Source organism: Mixophyes fleayi, chromosome 2 (genome assembly GCF_038048845.1).
Source record: "Mixophyes fleayi isolate aMixFle1 chromosome 2, aMixFle1.hap1, whole genome shotgun sequence".
In the NCBI taxonomy this organism is placed as follows: Eukaryota; Metazoa; Chordata; class Amphibia; order Anura; family Limnodynastidae; genus Mixophyes; species Mixophyes fleayi.
Genome location: NC_134403.1, coordinates 170,111,198 through 170,133,860, shown reverse-complemented (window position 1 = coordinate 170,133,860; position 22,663 = coordinate 170,111,198). Strand labels below are relative to the sequence as shown.

The 22,663-nt window shown below is 37.7% G+C and overlaps 1 protein-coding gene across 2 annotated transcripts in view; it reads left to right on the top strand.

Annotated features, from left to right (window-relative positions):
* The window catches only part of ZZEF1 (zinc finger ZZ-type and EF-hand domain containing 1), a 144,252-nt gene extending 123,553 nt beyond the window's left edge, over positions 1 to 20,699 (top strand). For both annotated transcript variants that reach the window (XM_075194974.1, XM_075194973.1), the window contains exons 48-55: positions 2,255 to 2,614; positions 6,852 to 6,995; positions 7,238 to 7,406; positions 8,778 to 8,876; positions 9,289 to 9,454; positions 11,986 to 12,136; positions 14,693 to 14,764; positions 17,696 to 20,699. In XM_075194974.1, the coding sequence (XP_075051075.1) occupies positions 2,255 to 2,614; positions 6,852 to 6,995; positions 7,238 to 7,406; positions 8,778 to 8,876; positions 9,289 to 9,454; positions 11,986 to 12,136; positions 14,693 to 14,764; positions 17,696 to 17,770 (1,236 nt within the window). In that variant the 3' untranslated portion in view covers positions 17,771 to 20,699. The remainder of the gene's footprint in view (positions 1 to 2,254; positions 2,615 to 6,851; positions 6,996 to 7,237; positions 7,407 to 8,777; positions 8,877 to 9,288; positions 9,455 to 11,985; positions 12,137 to 14,692; positions 14,765 to 17,695) is intronic.
* The last annotated feature ends 1,964 nt before the right edge of the window (positions 20,700 to 22,663 follow it).

The window sequence follows — 22,663 nt, the reverse complement described above, 5'->3', positions numbered from 1 at the left end:
TGTTACCACTTCAGTGTTCATTAGGAAAAGGTGGGGGTTATGAGGAATAACATACCATCCATTGTAAATTGAGGACATTAGAAGTCACCTTGCATTTTCTGACCTTGATGAAAGCACTTGGCATACAGCCTCATAGCTTTATATGGTCTCACAACTTGACTTATAATACCTATATAATTTACAGTAGGAAATGAGTTTTCTCCTTTAGCAGTAAGGGGCGCAGATGATTGATTATGTTTTGCCCTTTGGTGACTGGGCAAAATATCTGTGTCGTCCTCATAATCCACTTGCTCCTCCTAGTTCTAGCCTTGTTTTGCCAGCCACAATGTAGAGGAGGTACCTTTTGGAGGTACGAGTAACCAGGTTCTCCCAGGGATGGTGTTCCGGAACAATCTGCTCCTTCAGTCTTGACACAGATCTGCAAGTACCAGGAGCACTGAGATAACTATCTCCTGTGTGGCCTTAGTTTCCAGAGCCATGTGCTGTGCTGCAGCCTGTATTTAATGTCATTCCAGTTTTTCCACAGCCTCTAAATTTGCTTCAGACTGTATAGTGACCCTTCATCTGTGCAGTCTTCTTAGGGGAGGCAGTGGTGCCAGATGACAAAAATATTAACTGTTGCTCTCTAAGTCAATCCCTTCTGAGGGGATTTCTGACTGGATGGCCTTACTTCACCATACTGTTTGGGATTACAGATTGTCTTAACGTCAGTGGCCCCCTCTGCACCCTGGCTCCACTAATTCTGGGTTGGAGAATTTAATATTTCAATCTTCTGCCATAGCTACTTCGAGGGCTTGGATCCCAGAGGTATGGAGTCCTCTCCAAGCCGAATATGGCTTCAGAAGAGCAGTATCCACATCTTGGAACATCATTCCTACTGCCTCAACCAGAGCTGTGTGAGCTTAACTATTATTCTTTTGTACCCCCAGTCCATTGGGGGGAGGCCATTGTAAGGGTTCATTAGGATCCTTTTAGCACTAGCAGAAGGGGAGCCAGTACTGCTGCCCTCTAATTCCCATGTTATGTTATCCGGTTGCAGCAGCCTGAATAATGCCAGTCTTGTCCTGGTATGCAGATCTGCTTGACAGAACTTGCACTGTCAACATGGCTCTTAAAGCCTTATTTCTGAAGAGGACCTAGTTATTCAGACCATGCTGTGAGCACAGAAGCTCCCTCTTCTTCCCATGTTTTTCATTTTTATTCAGTTTATTGCGAAGAAATGATTTTGCAGCTGAAATATTTTGTATCTATCATTTTCTTTCTCCGGAGGAGCCTGGAAAACGGCCTTGTTCTTTGAGACTGCTTCCAGAAATTAGTGTTTTAACGAATAGTGGTCACCACACTTTTGTTCTTCTTTTGCACCCTTGGAACATGAATATAGTTCTGAAAGTGTTGCTCCCTTTTAGCCTCTGTTCCCTTGTCATTTGTCTCCTAGTTATTTATTCAGCTAGGCAGGTCTCCGAGATGGCAGCTCTTTCTTACAGAACTTCATACCAGATTTTTTTAATTAAAACAAGACTGTACTTTCAGATGGTTGCTGCATTCCAAGTTTGTCTATGGTTCACACAGCAACCAGAAGTTGGTGGTACCCTTGCTCTGCAGCTCAGAAGAAGTGACTCTTCACTTTTTGGATGTGGCGTGTTGTCTACAGATTTTTCTGTCTAGTTATGCTGTTTAGACAATGGAGTAAATGTATCAAATGCTGATTTTGTCAAATTAGCGTTTTTATGTGATTTTGGTGGCTATGTTAAATCCCTTCTCTGAGGGTTTCGGAAACACAGACCCATAATATGTGATCTCCATTATACTCCGCTCCTTTTCTCTTCTCTTTGCTGGGTCAGTTGTATGCTAACGAGATATAGGGAGGAGTATCCTGCCTCCTAAGAGTGAAACATAACCCATATCCTCATTAAAGCTACAGTAATGGGATTTTAATGGTAAATACAAAAAATCTACACATACTTCTATATTTTGCATATATGTAAAAAAAAAATCAGATTGTGTGTCTTTATATGGGCACACAGCTCCTTGGTGGCTTCTCTAAATATTTGATTAGATGTTGCATACATGTGGAATATGAAGGAGAAACACAGGAAATATTTGACATAACTAACTAGACAATTGTAATGATATTCTTGCACAGAGGAATAATCCATATAAAACATTGGTTCTCACACCTGCAATTTTAAAGAAACTAAATTTCAAAAATGGAATATAGATTCTCTTGTGAAGCTTGAAATTCTCTTTCTTGCAGATGAAACCTGTGCTATGTGAAAAAGCCACAGACGAATCCAACCCAGTCAGCCAAAAACTTATTGTAACAAGTGAAAGTGACCTTCAGCTCAGCTATGCCAAGCAAAGGCGCACCAAGAGCTCTATTCTTCTCCGCAAGGAGCTGGACTCGCGCAACAAAACAGCAATACGGGATTACCTCTACCACGTGAACGAGGCTACAGCTGTAATATATGCTCGACATGTTCTGGCATCCTTGTTGGCTGAATGGCCTGATGGCGTTCCATTGAATGAAGACATATTGGAGCTAAGTGGACCAGCACACATCACATATATTTTAAATATGCTAATGCATCTAGAAGAAAAGCAGTTATGGGAGAAGGTAATACAAATTCATTAACTGTATGCTGAGGTCACATTTCTTTATTTAGATAAATCCGAAGCTTTGCGGTTATGATTGCTGTATATGGTAATTGATTTTGTCCATTACTTTGGATTAGTAGTGACAAGTCCCTGAAATTTCTATTTTATTTAAATGTGTTAGGGATTCGGTGGGTGGACTGGCATCTTCAGTTTGTGTATTCATTTAAATATCTGTGCATAGCCATAGCAAGAGCCCCTAGTTCCACTCCTTAAACCTGGTGCTGGTCATCCACCAGCTTCCTAGTAGACGCTTAGTATAGAACCAGCCTCCACCCTTCTATAACTCACCTGTGTTATTGTGAAATCCTTGTGTAAATGCATTTCTTTCCCAGTTGGGAGATAATTTGGGCTGGATAACCTCCCAGATCATCCAAAAGTGTATTCCAGGTCCCTACTGGGAAGGGAAGGGAACTTTTGTCGTTGGTCAATCAATTATCGTTTATCAATTGGTTGTTAAATAATAAACAGGACAATAAAACGTTTATATAACTATAAAATATGGTGTATTCACTATCAGTGCTCCACAAAACGAGCAGATGGATATCTTTCAAAGTAGTGTATACACGGTATGAATTAATGGGATATAAAGAGCTCCAGCGCTATTGTGTAATCCAATTATATATCTAGAAACCAATCATATAAATGTGTATAGAATACAAAATACTTCTATTGTTCTCATTGGCTTCGGATAGATGAAATTAGATCCCAGAAATCTTCATTATGCGATATTAATCCATCGTTTAACATGAAACAAAAAATATAAAAACATACATAGTGTAATCTGCTTAAACTGTGTCTCAAACACCTTCTAGGTTATGAAATAATGTCCAAATAAGTGTACTGTTCTTTTTGATGTACCCGTACCAAACAAATTCTTTAAATGACAAAAATAATTTCTTTCCAAAATGCTTCACACATTTCACACCAACGTGCAAACCAGCACCATCGGATCACACCATTGTCCCCTCTTGGGATGGTTCCTACCAGAATCAATTTAGAGACAAGCCTTCAGAGATTTGTTTACCCTTCCTATCCAGTTGTTTAGGAATATTTTTCACAGTGGGGCCCAGATATGAAGAAAAAAGAGGATTCTAGCGTAATATTGCCTTAATGTATAACATTTAATATTTCAATCCACGGATTCAAATATCCATGGAGATCTCTAAGAAATCTCTGAAGGCTTGTCTCTAAATTGATTCTGGTAGGAACTTTGTCAAAAGGGGACACTGGTGTGATCACATGGTGCTAGTTTGCACATTGGGATGATTCTACAATAAGTTAAAAGTGTGAAGCGTTTTGGAAAGAATTTCTTTTTGTCATTTAAAGAATTTGTTTGGTACGGGTACATCAAAAAGAACAGTACACTTACTGGGACATTTCATAACCTAGAAGGTGTTTGCTACTCAGTTTAAACAGATTACACTATGAATGTTTTTATATTTTTTGTTTCATGCTAAAGGGTGGATTAATATCGCATAATGAAGATTTCTGGGATCTAATTTCATCTATCTGAAGCCAACAAGAACAATAGAAGTATTTTGTATTCTAGACGTATTTATATGATTGGTTTCCAGATATACTATTGGATTACACAATAGCGCTGGAGCTCTTTATATCCATTTTTCATTCAAAACATTTATATAGTTCTAATAGAGGTGGCAATTGTATGCTCCCTTTTATCTACTGTGCACCTAGTGATGTGTATTATGGTCTAATTCCCTAGCACTCAAATGTTTTCAAAATGTTAACTAGTTTCAATATACAATCCTGTGGCTTAAACCCATTCTCCAAATGTAACACATTGGTCTTGCACAGCTAGAAAGTTAGGTTGAAAAAAAAAAAAAAAAGAGGACAAAGTGCAGCCACTCAATATAAAACCCCCATGTGTGTTAGTTGGCAATTTAGTCTCATATTGGGAACAAAAATTTCTCCCCGACCCTAAAAATGGCAGCCCCCATAGTGTCTACTACTAAATTACTAAATATAGCTGCCATTTCCTATGAGAATGGCATCCACTCCAATTTTACATCCTGAATTTAATTTGTCATCCCAACCTCATGTAGTAGATACAATAAAATTAATTTTCTGTTTTACTGCCAAGTTTGTCATTAAATCTTTGTGCTATAGTTTAGTGTCATCAGACATATATGGACATTTAATTTTCAAAGCTATCTACAAGGTCATTAATAAACACATTTAAAATGACAGGGCCCAGTACTGAATCATTTGGTACACCAATAACAACTTTGCCCTGCCTGAATATGTTCCATTTATAATTACCCTTTGGCCCACAGCTCGAGTTCTTTTCTGGGCTTTATGCTCCACAAACTTTGATCCCTGTTCTCTTTATTAAAGCAGGGTAAAGCATTGTTAGTTAGACCCTGATAGTACCAGTGTGCTGCATAGTTGTTTATTATTGTTCCACTTCCATATGTGAACAAACATTTTCTATCTTTGGACACATCAAACACTTACAAGGGCAACAGGTTGACACACTGCAGAATTGTGCTGAGCCTGTTCCAGGCTTACGTGAACTCTCAAAAGCTGGTGGAAAATTTAATCGCCCAATAGTCATTCTGAGTTGTCAGATTTGTTTCTTATAACTTGTAACGCTTGTTTATCTCTCATTATAGTGCTTGCTGATATGTTATTACAGATAAGTGTCCCTTGCTTGAGTTAAATAAAGGCTTAGCGGCGTATTCCATTGTCGGCCGAAAATCCCGCGGTCCGCGCACTATTACCGTTATTAGCGCGGAAAAAACGTTACTACAGTAATTTTCTCGCTGGAGCTCCCTGAGCCGCGAGCTGAAATCCAGTAGTTTTTACGGGGCGGAACTTCCGGACAATTGAATATGCCCCTTAAACTGTTACTAAGATTAAGGGTAATGTGTGGCCCTTGATTTGTATCAGATAGCCCATCAATGATTGCTGTTTAAGTAATGATAGTCTTTGTCCAGGAATTAAAGTTGGGTAGTTAACACATGTAGGGAAAATGCTCTCTCCGCTTGGTGGCATTAGTCCACGGTTTATGATAGGGAGAGAAACCCTCTCTCCAGGGAAAACTCCCATTCTCTCTAGCTAACCACGGACTAATGTTAGTGAGTGACGGCAATGCACGGGGAAGCCTGTTTAACAATGACAGGAACGATTCTTTATTATTCAAATAAAGCATTGTTTCCTTATTTTGCTTATATTAAAATATTTGAATTGAAAGTGAAACTGAAAGCTAAGTCTAGGTTTCCAATTTCACTGCGCGCGCGTGAACCGGCAAAGCCGGGTAACGCAGACGCACGTGCACTGGCTGGTGCAATGTTAAAGCTACTCTTATGGCCGAGTATTACACAGCTGCCCCAGTGAACATTTAGCGGTGAATTGAGTTTAGATTTTCTATCACTGCAATAATCTGTTATCACCACTTGGCCATAAATAGACCCCAGTGTTTGTGTTGTTGAACGAGTCCTCTTGTGTGTTTTAAGCCTAAAGTCTACAGTAGCTAAACACTACTGTTATATATGTAACATAAGCCCTATCAAATGAATTCCTCAAACCTTTAAAGTAGAGCTGCTTATGGTATTATTTTTTAAGTTGTAATCAGTAGGAAAGCTATAGTGCTTAACAATTGTACTTTTTTTTTTTTTTTTCTCTTGACAACCTGAAACCTAGATCTTAATTACAATTTCTTTAATAGACTTCTAACACGTTGTTATTTTGTCATGTTACAATTACACTTTTTTTTTTTCTTTTCCCTGGGAAAGTTCTTCAGTCTTAGGAATCCAATCATTTTGACCTCCTACACCTAACCACTTCTGACGCACTTCATACCACACACAAGAATTGTAATTACTTTATTATTACTACAATTATAAAGTGGGAATGACATTTTCTGAGCACCTGGCAGATGTTAATATCTTAAAGATATGTTTTTGCCAGAGCCATTGCTGAAACATTTTTCCACTGCTAACCAGCCACAGATACTATCTGGTAATCAGGGATGTCATAGCACGCATAACTGACAGGATGTGCCTTATGACCCTTTTATCTGTAGTATCACCACTAATTACACTTTAATAATGTCACTTTAGCTTTGTCTGATCGTAAAATAAATATTTTGTATATTAAAATTGGAGTGTAGGGAGCTTAGATGTGTTTTAGAAATTGTATATAATAAGTTAAATAGCATGTCATTTTATTTTAAGATCTTGCAGAAGGTGCTTGGTGGCTGTAGTGGAAGTATGCTTGGAACAGTAGCACTTACAGCTTGTCAGTTTATGGAGGAACCTGGAACAGCCGTACAAACCCGGGAATCCAAACACCCTTACAACAATAATACTATATTTGAGGTACTACTGACCATCATTACTGTATGTACAATTTGTGTTGTATAGTGGACATTGACTTGCCTTTGTAAATATTATCTTTGCATGGAGTTTGATTAAAATAAAAAAACAAAAAGATTTACTTTGCATGGAAAATTTTAAATTAAATCTATTTCTGGGCCTCTGTCTTAATAAACCCCACATTATTTTGCTATCCATTTTAATTCCCTTTATTATGTTAATAATTTGTAATTATTTTTCTTCAGGACAAAGTACATATTCCTGGTGCAATTTATCTGTCAATCAAGTTTGACCCATTGTGTAACTCTGAGGAGGGTTGTGATGAGTTGGTCCTCTCAAGCTCCTCTGACTTTAAGCAAGATCTGCACAGGTTTAGTGGGCCACCTAAAAAGTGGACTGACTTTGAACTCCCTGGTGAGTATAAATTGGGTTAAGCAGTACATATATGTTTTGTTTTACTCCTATGTAAGAAAAACCCAATTGGTCATTAATATATGAGATAGCTGTGTACATATATAGGCTAGTAAAAGTATTCACCCCCTTTGGTATTTATCTCATTTTATTTTTCTACATCATGGAATCAAAATAGTAATTCTTACCACTGGTGAACAAAAATACTCTTCGTTTCAAAGAAAGAAAACGCTTTTAGTTTTTGTTTTTGTTTGTTATTCACCCCTGTTAAGATAAACCTATATAAACCCTGTTGCTGTGTTTTTCTTCAGAGGTCAAATAATTGGTTGATTGGTGTCGACCTGTGTACAAATAAGATATTTCAATTGATTTTTTATTTATTTTTTTTACTTTAAAAAAAAAAACTGGCTTTTGAGTAGGTTACTGCAATTCCAAACAAGTGTTTCTTCATGAAGATCAAAGAACATTCAAAGCAGTTCTGAGAAAAGGTCATTCAAATGCACCATTAAGGAAACATATGGACATTTCATATATGCCATAATGCTAATCTGTCTAGAGCAGATCATTCTCCAAAATTTAGCATATACGCAAAAGCTAAGTTGAAGTGGCTTAATTACAGGGGGGGCAATGTTCTGGTGTGGTCAATTCACAGGGCAGACTATTTTCAGATTGATAATCTGCAGAATTATTTGAACATTTCTATTCATCAATGGTCCCCAACCAACACAACAGAGCTCAAGAAAAACAACTGTCCAGATGTTCAAAGCTGATGCTTCTACCAAGTATTTTCTTTTTATTTGTATAGGTGTAGTAGATGTTTTGTTTGGTTTTTTTTTTTACAAAGTTTTGTTTTGATCAGTGGTAAAAACTCTCATATTAATCTATTTTGAGTTTATGAAAATAAAATATGAAAATTGCCACATAGGTCCTATAGTTTTTATGGCCTGTGTGTTTATAACATGATAATACAATGTTGGTAGTGGCAGGTATATGCAGAGGGCTGTTTCTGGTAGGGTATATAGGATTTCATTAGGTAAATAGACAGCCAACCAGATTCTTGCTATCATTTTGTAGAATGTACTAAGTAAATAATTTGAATCTGATTGGTTGCTATAGGCAACATCTCCACATTTCAAACTCGCTAGAAACTCGCAGCTTGATAAAGTCTCCCTGGACTCTCTCTTACACAATTAAACTTCCAAAAAATGTCACAAATCATGGCTTAAGAATAGTTTACAATGTTTCCTTTTTTCACTGAACTATCACTGGAGTATATTTAAATACTAACTTAAAGAAATAAATCCATTTTAAGGGATGAAGTGTAGCTAATTGACAAAATTATTATATCTTTATTTATTTATTTTTTCAATTTAGGAGACACCTTGTTCTATCGTTTTACATCTGACATGAGCTGTACAGAATGGGGATACAAGTTTACTGTGGCTGCTGGACATCGAGGGCGATTTCAGACAGGTTTGCACAATTCACTTTCACTCTTATATACTATATGATTCCTGCTTTCTTTTGCTCCATTTTTCTTTGTGCAGCCAAATCACGTGGTGTTCACAAAAGGAGCCCAACAGATCAAAAACATACTATATTCCTCATAGGTTTATGAGCACAAAAAAATTCCTGTGTGGTGTAATATTGATCAGTTTGTCTTTTCTCATCTCTCCATACATGACAGCTTATATAGTGTATATAGGTTACAGCATGATACATTTGCCGATACTGAACACAATGTTATTGTTTGCTTCAGCAATAAACTGTCTGCTTTAACACATTTATATTATTATTATATTAATTTTTTATTATTATTTATATTATGAAGATAAAACATGTAAATGATGGTTTTGATTCTGAATTTGATTATTGCCTCTTCTAGGATTTGAAATCCTAAAACAGATGCTGTCTGACCAAAGAGTTGTACCTCATCTCCCTCTGTCCAACATATGGGCTTGGCAGGTTGATGTGGCATGTCGGCAGACTGGCCACCAGCGATTAAAGGCAATCCACTTATTATTGAAGATGTTGCACCTTAGTACTGTGAGGTAAGAAGACGTAAATTTAATTTTCCTGACTATATATACTCTACAGTTATTGGCACTCTGTGGCAGATCCAGAGGAGGTGGGGGGGGGCGTAGCAGGGGCTTGCTGCCGGCGGCTGCACACTCTATACAGGTCCGTTCGGCAGAGATGGACAGCAAGAGTGTGCTGCTCGGAGCGGCCGGGCAGCACACTCTCTCTGCCTGCCTCTGCAGAATGGACCAGCACATAGTGTGCAGCCGCAGGCAGCCTTAGCTGGCAAAAAGGGGGCGGGACTAAATCCCCCCCCCCCCCTAAATCGCACCCCATAAAAATAATTCTAGATCCGCCCCTGTTGCCACTCCAAGTTAGTAATAATTTCCACTGAACATTGCTTCAACTATTGCATATTTCTGCTATTTGACCATTCTTTTCTAGTACAGATTCCACTTCAATCCATTCACAGTGCTTCTTGCTTAGTCACTGTTTTTCTTGGTAGGTGACATTAGATTGGTAATCTTCCCCTGTCTGATAGCCATCATTTTTGTGTCCCTACCTAGCAGAAACTGTTTAGCTGCAGTCAGATAGAAATCCATTTATAGATGCATACTAAACAGTAATTGTTGTTCTGCTATTGCCCCCTGGAATGTTGGCTTGTTATTGGATATTTGCAGTGCATTAATTATCCGGAAAATTAATATACACTAGTTATTTTCAAAGTGATTCCTTGACATGGATGTTCCCAATATCAGTTTTAAATGTAAATATAACATGGCTACACTTTTATGAAAATTGGTGTTCTAAAAAAAAAGAATACCACACAAACAGTGGAGAACAAACAAATATCGCACAGATAGTGCACTAGTTGTAATAAAACCCATGGAAACAGAGCTATAGTTGTATTGTATTTGTTTTTTTGCTCCCAGTGCTGGAGTCTCACACCATATCTGTCCCTGGACCCAGCCACTGGTTAATTGTAAGAAGGAGTTACTCACCCCTGCTGAACCATGCAGCATCACTGGTCCTCCCATCTCAGTAACTTGAGTGTCCTGGGCAAGGAGGGCTAATTTGCTACTTTTACCTTCTAGTTGGTGGTCCTCACGGATGCCCACACTCACATGAGCGACTGTTTTCTTCATGACTGTAAAGTCTTTACGTTGGCATACAGTGACTGTGATGTGGAAGAGGTGCCTCCTACGTGGTCCTAACAGGTTCTGCACAAGTGACATGGTCCTGCTACTAGCAGGAGCACTGGGATAACAGCAATCTTCTTTGTGGCCATCTTACTTCATAGTCCTGTGTCTGTGCAACAGTCTGCGTACACAGTTAATCCATTTCTAGGATGCCTTGAAAAATGTCTGATTCCTGGGCATTAATATCCAAGATTAGGGGTGAAAGGCCCCCAAACTTGGTGGCATGCTTGTGCCAAGTGCCAGACCATATTACCTGCATAATCGTCAGGCCCTCTGTGCTCTACTAATGCTGCTCCACATCCCATGTAGCACTACCAGGTCCTGAAACTCCTCAGGCAATGTTGGAGCAATTTGCAGTCTTTGGGCCACATTTCCCTGCTACCCAGCTTGGCAGGGTAGGGCATGGTACTTCATATGCTTCCATCCAGGAACCTGTTTGGGATAAGTACCTAATTCAGTCTTCCTCTGACATTTCAAGGGCCTTCAGGCTCCTTCATCCCCAAAGCAAGTAAAATACAACCTAGAGAAGATGAAGATAGGGCCCAACATGATTTGGCACCACTCCCTGCAATTGATTTAGTCGATTGTCTCATCAGAGCTGAACTTTTGGCCTTGAACATTGTGGACTTAGAAGACCAGGGTTAACACCTGTGCTCCACTTTTTTCAAAAGTTATCCAGACACAGAGTTGTTTTTCCCCCTGTCTAGCTCTTTGGTGTCTGGAGAATGGGCGAATCCAGACAAATACTTTTGTGCCTTTTGAGCCATTATTTTTCCATGAAGAGTTAATTAGTGCCAATCCTCCGCAGCCACGTTCACTGCTATCTAGGATTCCTCTTCAACCGAGGCCACCTTTTGAAATGCCCTCCAGACACAGGCAACTGTTTACCTTTTACTTTGAGGCAGTAGGGGGGACACAGACCAACCCGTCCAAGAATGTATGTCTCTGTTTTACTTTGCACAGTGGGCTTTAGGACTAGAGGAGAAGTCTGTTCTTTCTTTCTTCTGTGCCTTTCCTCCAGGGACATAACCTAACCCAATGCCTGTGTCCCACTAAAGCATCAGAGAAATGGATTTAACATTAAACGCAAAATTCTTTTTTTAAATAAAAGTTCCTGGAATCTTGTCCAGTGCACATCACTGCTAATACACTTCTTTCATGTAAAACCAATGTGGATGCTTACATAGTTTTGAAAGGGTCTTTATATACGATAAAAGTAGTCCTAGCCCATGTATTGAAAGTTCAGGGTGCCACTGCGTCAAAAACTAGTACACTGGAGCTCTTCTTTAACCGTTGCAGTTATAAAGTTAGATCTGTCAATAGTCTTATCTGATGGTATTTCTTTATACTTTGTCTCCCGATAGAGATTGTGACCTGAAGCTGTTGAGGCCGCTGTGGCCAATTTTCATGTGTATGGAAAACACTGCTTGTCAAGAAGTGACCATCTCTGGTGTTCTCCTGCCTTTACACAGAGCACTCACTGAACTGTTCTTCATTGCAGAGAACCGTGCAAATGTAAGTATGTCCTGAATATTATTTAAAGTCATCTTGTTATCATCACATGAAGCTACATTGAAATATTTTAGTTTTTTTGAAACCTTCCTAAAATCTCTAATAAATATTGCTTGAGAAGCTGGAGATTCCTTTATATAAAAAGGACTACTTTGTCATGTTGTTAGGTTTTAGTACACAGAGAACCATCTCAACTAAACTGCAAATTGTTTTAGGGCAAGGTGAATGTACACTCTTTTCTTATATAAATGAATGAAACATGGCAGTTTTTATTTGAGATCTTAGGGTGCAATCTCCCTCCAGCAGTTGATGCCTGCTTCTGACTGGTCGGACCAAAAAGGATCTGTCTAGATAACTGTAAGCCCTATTCACAAACATGGGGATAACGTTGTCAAAAGTGACCTTTTAAACTAGTGTGCAGTTATAGACAAATTCTCACGTAACTGAAGAAAGTAAATGTGTCTGTGACTTTACATCAACCTCTACTTTATTTTTAAAATATATAGACTAACAATCTTAAAAAGAATTTGGCATTAGAAGGGATGTTTTCTGTTACATTGATGGGAAAGTATTTGTATATGTTAGCTTTTATGCTGAAATTAAATGAAAAAATGTTACAAGATGTTTGACATCATTTTATCTAATTGAACAATTATTGACATTACACTTATGTGATAGGAGTGTAATCTGCTGTTTAGTAAAAGAGATCCTATCAACTTAGTTTAGCACATATTGCACTGGGAGCTAATCTGGTTAACCACTCACACAAGGCAGTTCAGTATGACCTGACCGTCCATCAGAAGTCTGTCTCCTGATTCACTGTTGTAACTTCAGAATAGTCTGTCACCAGTGCATTCCATGGTCTTTATCTACCTGCAGGAAGCTTTCCTGCACATCCCCATTCACCCTGCCCACCACAAAAGCCTCTGCATTACAGTAGGGCATCAGTCTTATTAATGTAGAGCCTTTTATTTCAGTCACAGTTCCTCCAACACTGGAATAAGAATTACTTCAGACTAATCCCAGATCACCCCTCTCTAACACCACTTGCTCCAAGTTGCTCTTGCAGACTCAACTAATACACTTACAGGTCAGATGCCCCAGTCTATCACGCACCTGATAGTTATCACAATGGATAAGTCTCCATGGCTGGGGTGCTGTAACAGCCCTTGACTTCTCTGAGTGGCGGGCTTTCTACAAATGAATAAAGTAATTTTGTCACAATCCATGACAAGTGGATATAGTTATTCCTTACTGTGGATATAGTAATGGGCTCTATGCTGCTTCATGTTGAGTATCACTTCTTTATTGATTTTATAGACATCCCTCATAAGTTATGGTGCAAGCAAGGTGGTTTGTATTGCTTCCACACATCACTCGGGTCACAGGTTCAAATGTAGATTTCGAGCCATTGACATTACACTAAACATTTAGCCACATGTAGGATCTGAGAGGCCGGTTTGTCAATCCTCTGTGTAGGTAAACCCAAAAGAAGGACTAAGTGTCCTTTGGAAAAGAGCCCTTAATGATATTGCTTCGTAAGGAAGAAATATCATTCCAGAAAGCCAAAATGTTTTGGTGTGTGTTTGTTGGTTTTTTTAGGTTTTTGTTTTTTTCAATTGTTGTTCCGTACCATTGGTTGTCTATTGGACTCCCCAGTTGTCTGTGGTGACAGTACTTGGCTCTTTCTGACTGGTGGAATCTTTATTGCTTTTTACTCTTAATCATTTTCCTGTTGTCATTCACTTGACACTGTTCCGATTTTGTCATTTCCAATTTCGCATTGTTACTGAAAAAATTTATTTTTTTATGTCATTCTACAAAATTGTTTTCTAAAGGAGTTGGGATTTACCATCACTTTTATTTTGTTATAATATGGGAGAAAAAAGTCCTAATTTTTATGTTCATGGTGTTAATTATAGTTAACATTTTTAATAAAAATCCTCAAACCAAGCTTTTGGAATTTGCAATTTTGGGATTTTGAAAATCTATGCATTGGCTATCTTACTTTTTCATCTTCCATTATCCCTATACCCAGGGCCCGATTAAGGGTTTAGGCCGCCCTAGGCTATTTCAGCAGTAGCGCCCCCCCCCCCCCCCCCCCCACAATCTTCTACAGTAGCCAGAGTAAGAAGCACCCGCAGCCACACTGACAGGCAGCTAGCAGCGATTGCTGCCAGACTGCCTGTCATGTGATAGTGACAGTCGGGAGCGCTCCTTTAGACCAGGGACGGTCCTGATGATTCCGGCTGCCACATTTACAAAAAAAAAAAAACATCTTGGCGACGCTGCGCCCCCCTGGCTCCAGCACCCCAGGCTGCAGCCTGATCAGCCTATTGGCTGATCAGGCTGCAAATAAGAAAGCATTACTGGAACATAGCGCAGGAATAATTTCTATGGTGTCAGCTGTGCTTTAAAGTGGAACTAGACTGGACAGTAATACTTTTAGAGAAATATAGACTGTACTGCCTTGCTTTTCCTTAAATGTCAAAACAGCTCTATTCACTGAGGAAAACCCTCTAGAAGTGGTTTGATGTGGTTATGTTTTTGTCAATGCAGGAGCTGGGATGCTTGCAAGATTATTTAATTAGTTTAACCACAGATGATCAAATCAACCATTACACAGAACAGGTAAGCATTGCATATTGTTTGAAAAGAGGCACTATTTTGTACAGATCACTGCATAAGAGTAAAACATGAACTGGCCTTTTCCCTTATTATGGTAATGATTCTAACTTGCACCATTATCTATTGAATTAAGAATCAGTCCAATTTCTTGGCAAGTAAATGGACATCATTGTCTGTAAAGGTTTACTGCTTTCATTTGTGGCGCTTGATTTGTCACTTGTACTCTATTAGTTAATCAGGCTTGGATTTTTTTAATATGCAAATAAGGCATACATTTATAAATGTCTGCTATATCAATGAGCTGTTTTAGCATAATCTGTTATATTTAATTAAAATACTATGCATTTTATTTTTAACCACTCCGGTTTTTAACACATCTGTTTGTTTTTTTTGTTCATGTATACATTTTATTATAATTTTTATAGGAATGCAATCAACAAATTAATAAACACTTAAAACTAAACTCAGTAAACTTTCAAAGGGTCATTTACAAAGCTAAAAAATGCAGCACAGTTTTTTTTAATGGCAATACATATTTTTATGAACAAATTTGTTTATACAACGGAAGCCATGAAGAGGGTAACAAATGCAGGCAAATTATTTAAGGAAGTTGTGCAAAAGTGGATTTAGGTAAGATTTTATTTTTTTTTAACGAATAAAAATTTTATTTGTTTATTAAAGTTTTTCAAAAGGGGTACAGAAGAAAAAAAGGGGGGAACGGGTACATAAAGGGGATGGAACACAAACACAATGCACTTGGAAACATACAGAATCAAAATCAAATGTATCTGACTATTCGTTGTATACATTAGGCTTGACTAATACTTTACACACCAACAAACAAAAGATCATTCACCGGCGTCATTAGAGGGCGAGGGTAGAGAACGTGATGGATTTCCCTCCCCATCTGTCACATAATTGTGCTAGGCTCTCCACTTAATCAGCGGAGACGATGTTGACGTGGAATATGGGACACCCAGGGTTTCCATTTCGAAAATTGAAATTGATTTTGGAGATCACCTTGGCCAGGGTATGGGGGAGAGGCTGCTTCCAAGCCTGAGCTATAGCTGCTTTGGTTGCTATCAATATCTGGCCTGTCACGTATCTATCCCAACTGGGAAGAGTAGGGGGATAGTATTGCAATAAGGCTAACTCTGGTGTGGGGAGGACCGAGTGACGAAGGACTGAGCTTATCAATTGAAAGGCTTTATTCCATATAGGCCTTACTACAGGGCATGACCAAAATATATGGAAAATATCACCACGCTCAGAACAATTACGCCAATATAGTGGAGATATGGAAGGCCAGATTTTATGACGTTTGTCTGGGGTAACATACATTCTATTCAATAATTTTACCAACATCTCAGTGTGATTAAGGCACTTGGACATTTTAAAGGAGTTGGCGAAAATATGTTCCCAGTCTTCTTCTGACAAATCTAACTGAAGGTCTGATTGCCATTGGATCTGAGGTTTAGACTTAGGAGCGATATCAAGACCCAATAAGGTTTTATACCAGAGGGTAATACTGGCTCTACTACTACCTTTAGTTAATGGGGAGTAATACCTGGCTAAGGGAGGGCCTATTGCCGGAATACTCAACGGTAGGGAAGTTAATAAATGCCTGATTTGGAGGTATTTGTAAAACTCACCTTTGGGCAACGAATATAGGGCACTGAGGTGTGAGTAGGAGAAGAGCCCACCCGAGTCCAGCAAGTGTCCTAGAGTCTGAATACCCCTACCAATCCAACCAGAAAGATTCAAGTCTGGTATTTGTTTGGCGACCGCCTGTAGAGACACACCCGTCGTAGGACGCAGCAGCCCCTCGGTACTCCGGCATAATCTGTCCCACACAGTCAAAGTATCTCTGATAAGAGCCGGCAAGGTCTCCACAGGAGGTCTCCACTGAACAGGTATCCATAAAAGATCCGTCGAGGGGAATTCTGGAATACACGCTAACTCCAGATCTACCCAAGGTTTCACTCCCCTTGGGAGATACCAGTCTCGAATCTGGGATAAAATACAAGCCTCATGATATTTTGTCAGATGAGGGAGGGCCAGTCCCCCTTGTCGCTTCCCTCTAGTCATACGCTGCATAGCAATATGGGGGGGGGTTTGGACTTCCAGATATATGTTCTCAGCAGGGAGGTCAACTTGGCTAGCAACCTCGGAGGAAGACAAAATGGGAGCATGCGAAATAGGTACATTAATTTAGGGAGAAGCATCATTTTAAACGCTGAGATCCTGCCTAACCAAGAGACCTCAAAGCACATCCATGAGCCTATAAGCTTCAATAGTTGTTAATGTAATATAGAGAAATTATGTTCTATAATTAAATCTAAGTGAGGGGTTATTTGAATCCCAAGATAAGTAAGTCCAGGAGTAACTAAATTTATCTTTTAAAGCCTGTAATGTGTCTACCAGGACATTTATAGGGAGAACTTCTGTCTTTGAAGTATTCAGTTTATAAAGGGAGGCTTTCCCAAACTGTAACAGCAGGTCCTGGATCGCTGGTAGCGAGGTCTCCGGGTTAGTCACACATCTGTGTTTTGAATTAAAACACACCCACACCTAGATTCTGATAGGGATTGCTGCTTTTCACAGTGACTTGGAGAACTTTGAAAAGGTGAATGGACACTAGGTACCAAAGAGCCATCAAATAATCAATCAAAACAGCCTCATGAAAAATGCTTTGAAATATTGAGTGTAGAAGTGTTTTCTTGCTGCAGTTATTCTGCGGAGTGAAAACCGATGTCAGAATGAGTGTATGGTGATACATAGTTTAAATAGTCAAAAAGGCATCCTGCTCTAAATAAAGCCAGTATGTTTCAATGTATATTTTATTTTGTGCTGTTTGTTTTTGGGGTTTTTTTTTCTTTTGTTTGTTGAATAACAAATGATAAACCTGTATTTATGTTCTTTGACATTTAATAGGCACTGAAAAACATTGCTGCTATAAGTTTTGCCATCAACTATCCAAACAAATCAACAAGTGCGTGGAATGCCTGACTATAAGGTGGATGAGACTGCCGTTTAGTCTGGATTCTAGTGCATGCTTTAAGGTTCTTCCATCAATGTACATGAAGCCCTCCAAAATCACAGCACGTAAGAAAAAATGAAGTGAAGACCATACAGCTGCCTCTTAACACACACATGCACTTATAAAGTATTTTACAGTAAAGAAAGTGACAATTTTTCAACATTTGAACCCTGTTTGTGTTAATTGCTTAAATACCAAGCTTTGAATATTGAAGGATGGTAGTTTCACCTGGCTGTCTGTATTGGTCTGGTTTGTCAAACTAGACATGAAGACTATACAGAAGAAAGGGGGGATTCTCTCTGGCGCAAAAGTCAAGAATTCAAAGGTGATATTATTCACAGCGACCAATAAGATTCTAACTGTATATTTTCCAGTGTAGATTAGAATGAGCAAACACCTGGTTGCTGTGAGCAACATTACCGTTTGTACTAGTTTTTATAAATTTTCCCAAATGTCTATATCTTATAAGTAGTCATTCGAAATGCATTTTATCCCACAATCTTTTCATTGTTAATATTTCAATCAACAGACATCATGACTTGATGTGTTATGTAGTGTATGTATGTTTATGTCGAGGCTAATGGGTAGATTTAAATCTGACAATAATGACACAAGAACACAGGTATGATCTTTTTTTTGCTGTTTAAAAGGGAGACTATTCATTTCTTTTTCTGTATTTTCTACAGAACAAATAACTTTGTAGGAACTGCATGCCAACAACTATAATACTCCAAAAGTTCATTTTTATATTGAATGATAACAATAACAGAATATGGTCCTTTTTTTTCCTTTAGACAAGATTTTGCTGTAAAATGACTACAGCATGTCACAATGACTGAAAATAAACCCCAATGACAGTACATACACAGGCCAGCTTGCATACCATCATGGTAATGTGGACACAAGGTTCTTCTCTTCTGTCTCCAGTATTTATTTCATAGTCCTATGCATGTAACACTGCAAGGTACAAGCTAGTCTCTCCCAAACATTGCACAGTTTGTACTAATGCCCTTTTCGCTCTATTCCTTACAGAATAGCAACACTGTGTGAATCTCTTTAACATATCTACTTGAATTGCTTATTGCATGGGAAGCGTTTTAGGGAAGCTATTTACAGTTTATCTCACAGTATTGGGTTTCAAGCAGCCCAATGAAACCCCTAAAAAATCAGTTCTACAAAAAATAAAATTTATTGTTTTTTATTGTCATAAATAAAAGTTTTTCTTGTATCATGTGATTACTATAGAAACTGCATTAAATGGCAATATAAGTGAAAGGAATGCAAATTTTACAATGAAGGCAGTAGGAGAAGTGGTGGTATGGCATACCACCGTGTACACCATCACTTCAACCACTGCATTATGGCAGGTGCGCTACATTTCTGCATCGTCGTGCTTATTCTCTTACTCCACATGCAGCGATTATTCCATTCACAGAGTTCAGTAATTCCAATTTCAAGATGCTTATGTGCAACATAATTGTGTACATGATCTGGTTTTGGGAGTATAGATAGTCATTTCATTTTTTAAACAAAATAAGTTGTTTCGGTTTTTGCTTTTTGTGTGTTTTTCCATGAAGTAAAATGTTCAGTGAGCTTTTCTGTATAACCCATATTTATGGCACTAAAAGTCATACTCAGGTCTAGCATAATAGATAATTTTTGCCTTCTCTAATGCTTACATTTATTTTATATACTCCAATATAAATTGATTTATTAATATACTGTAGAAAACTTTGGATGTGGTACATCCCACTTATGTTTCTTTTATTTTGTCTTCCTTTTGTAGTATATTTGAAGAGTAATTTGCTTTGAGCACCTCTTGCCTTTAAATAGTTGGGGGTAGCCATTTGGTTTAGTTTAAGTTTTGACCCACAAAATGGCTGCCCCCACTGTGTCTAGGACACAGGTACAGTTTTACTCATTTTAGTGTGTAGTCATTTTGTGGAATACAATATGGGTTTTCCTGTGCCTGTACTGCAACACAATTTGTTATCAACACTTTTTCATTGATTTTTATCCTCATTTATAGATGTTTGTTTGATATATATTGGTTTTTCTTTCTTTTTTTTTAGGAAATATTTGTTAAGAAAAAGGCTGTTGTGCATATTGAGATCAATAAACAGGCTCTGTAGTTGGTATTGCTGTGGTGTATAAGAACTGGCCAGTATATGGGATCTTGTGTGTTCTGTGGCATAGGCAGGGTTTACATTCATGTTGCACTGATTTGGTAGTAATGTATGCTTCGTCTTACACTGACTTTCACAATCATGTAGAGTTGTTCACACTGTGGCTCACAGCTCATGATGCAAAATGAGATGACTGTTCAATGATGTATAAGAAACATCATTTGCTCTGATGTGGATATAACCATTTAATAATACATTGCTGGCTTAATAGTATGCTAACAAAATGTGCCTAATATATACAATTTATTATGTAAACACACACATACACTGTACTTATCATTGATTTCTAATATTTGCTTTACATGTTTTAAAAAAAAAAGTTGTTTTTTGTTAAGGGGTTAAAAATTTTCCTATTTGGTTGTAAAGAAGAAAATATAGTATATTATAAATTTCACATGTAAAAAAGTTATTCATATGATCTCAGTATAATGTGCAAATTGAGAAAATATATTGTAAAAAAAAAAAATCACTAATAAAATAAAGTGAATGCAACAGTTTGATATTTTTTATATATTTATCTGTATAAAGATATGACCAGTCTGCACTCTACAGTACATGCTGTCTTGTGAAACAATAAAAATTGACACCCAGTAAGCAAATACTGTGTTCCAACTCTGTTCTAACACATACGAGCAGTGTTGTGATAAACTGAAGTAAACTGTATTTAAAAATAAATAAAAGCCGCCTTGTGGAATCTTGTAAAATAGATAAAGATTTTTTTTCATATAATATTTACACAAGCTGGGGAGTATGGAGTCATTCAGATGGATGGGACAATTGAGTGTGTGTGTGCATGTGTATGTATGTATATTTGTATGTATATTTGTGTGTGTAAAAAAAATATATATATATATATATATATATATATATATATATATATATATATATATATATATATATATATATATATATATATATATATATATATATATATATATTGTATTTTTTTTTTTTTTTTGTATTCAGTTGTTGGTATGCACAGGGCAGATGAACCAGAGAATATATAGCACAGTCTACAAGTGATGGAATAATTCATTTATGTCATAAATAGTGTCACTGGACGATTCTTTACATTAATTCCTCTTGTAGATGTGAGGAAAATTACAATCATTTGGCACCATCACAAGAAACACATACAACTTGTGATCATGATATGAGTGGACGTGATTAATAACTGATAATATCAGGTTCCGAAACATCATTCAATCATAGCACATTACTGCACTTTCTGGGTTTTTTGTTTTGTCTTATGTTTCTACATCACTGGGTTGTTAGGATTCTTAGATCTATTTTAATTTCTTAGCAACGATGATGGGGTTTTTTCCAAATCTTACGTATTCTCTGTTTAAGTCAGGGGGGCAGGATAAACAATGCATGATCCACTTACAAACACAGATGCTAGATGACCCTTCTCCTTGCTGCAAAATCAACAGTGCCTATTACAGTATTTTGTTTATATACTGTTTGCATGCTCTGTTGTATTAGGACCAGCATTTGAAATATGTTGACAGGCGGTAATGTATCGTTGCAAATAGTGACCGTCATTTAAGGTTTGTTTCACTAGTATTACCTTATTTGCATTTAATCCTCATCTCCTGCTTGTCTGAGTTCTCTGTTTTGAAATTGGCTGTTTAGCAGTTTATAGACGATCAGATCTTTCAGATGTCAGCAGCAACAAGAGATGAGTATACTGATCTTTGGAAGGCAGTGGCCTGTCCACCTGTGATTGTTAGTGAGGACAAGGCTGCATGTTTCAGGAGTAGTGTCATGATGTAAGGAGGGGGGATAGAGACAATCGGGAGAGGAGGAGGAGGGTTCTCAAACATCATAGTTATGTGAGGCTCTTGCCAAACTGATGTGTAATACCCCTTGAAATGAAGTTCCTTATGAAAGTTATTCTACATCTCAGACTATTGTAGTATTTTTAGGCAACACAAACTGAACCTGTCTGTCTAGTTTCAAGGTCGCATGATAATAAAGGCACTGTTTTTGTTGCAGGACTAGCAGTAGCTTTCTATAATGGAATTACTAGTTAAAAGTTATTCGTCATAATTACATTAAGTCCATAAAGTATGTTAATCCATTTTAGAAAGAAAATAGCTTCAGTATACTACAAGGATACTACAGTATTCTTGCTCTGAGGCCAAAAGCTCAGTATTTTGCAGTAGTTTTGCAACATTTTCTTGCACCCCATGACACTATTCAATGCAATGTTTCAGCATTGGATTTGTTTCTTTCCTGACCGTTTGGTACATAATTGTTCTTATCACAAAGCAATAGCTTTTTTTCTGCAAGTCATAATAGCATTTATAATGTCGTCTGTGAGGAGGTATATGCTTTATGCGCTATTTGTAAATATTATAGGCTTTTGTTTTTACACATGTTTTGCGAAGGGTTTTAGAACAAACATAGGAACCTGCCGGTTATATCAATTGCACTACACACCTGAGATGTAAATTAATATGCCGTCATTTACTGGCTATTAAATTAGGTCAAAACAAACTTGCTGTAATAAAATGTTGACAAAATAAGATACCCGAAAATTAACACAGAGTAAATTAATTGTAAGTTGTTAGAAAACATACTATACCAGTTTCATACACACGCAATGTAAAGAACACCTTAACACAAACTACTATTGAAGATCATCAACGGGACACTAAAAAGGAAAATGCT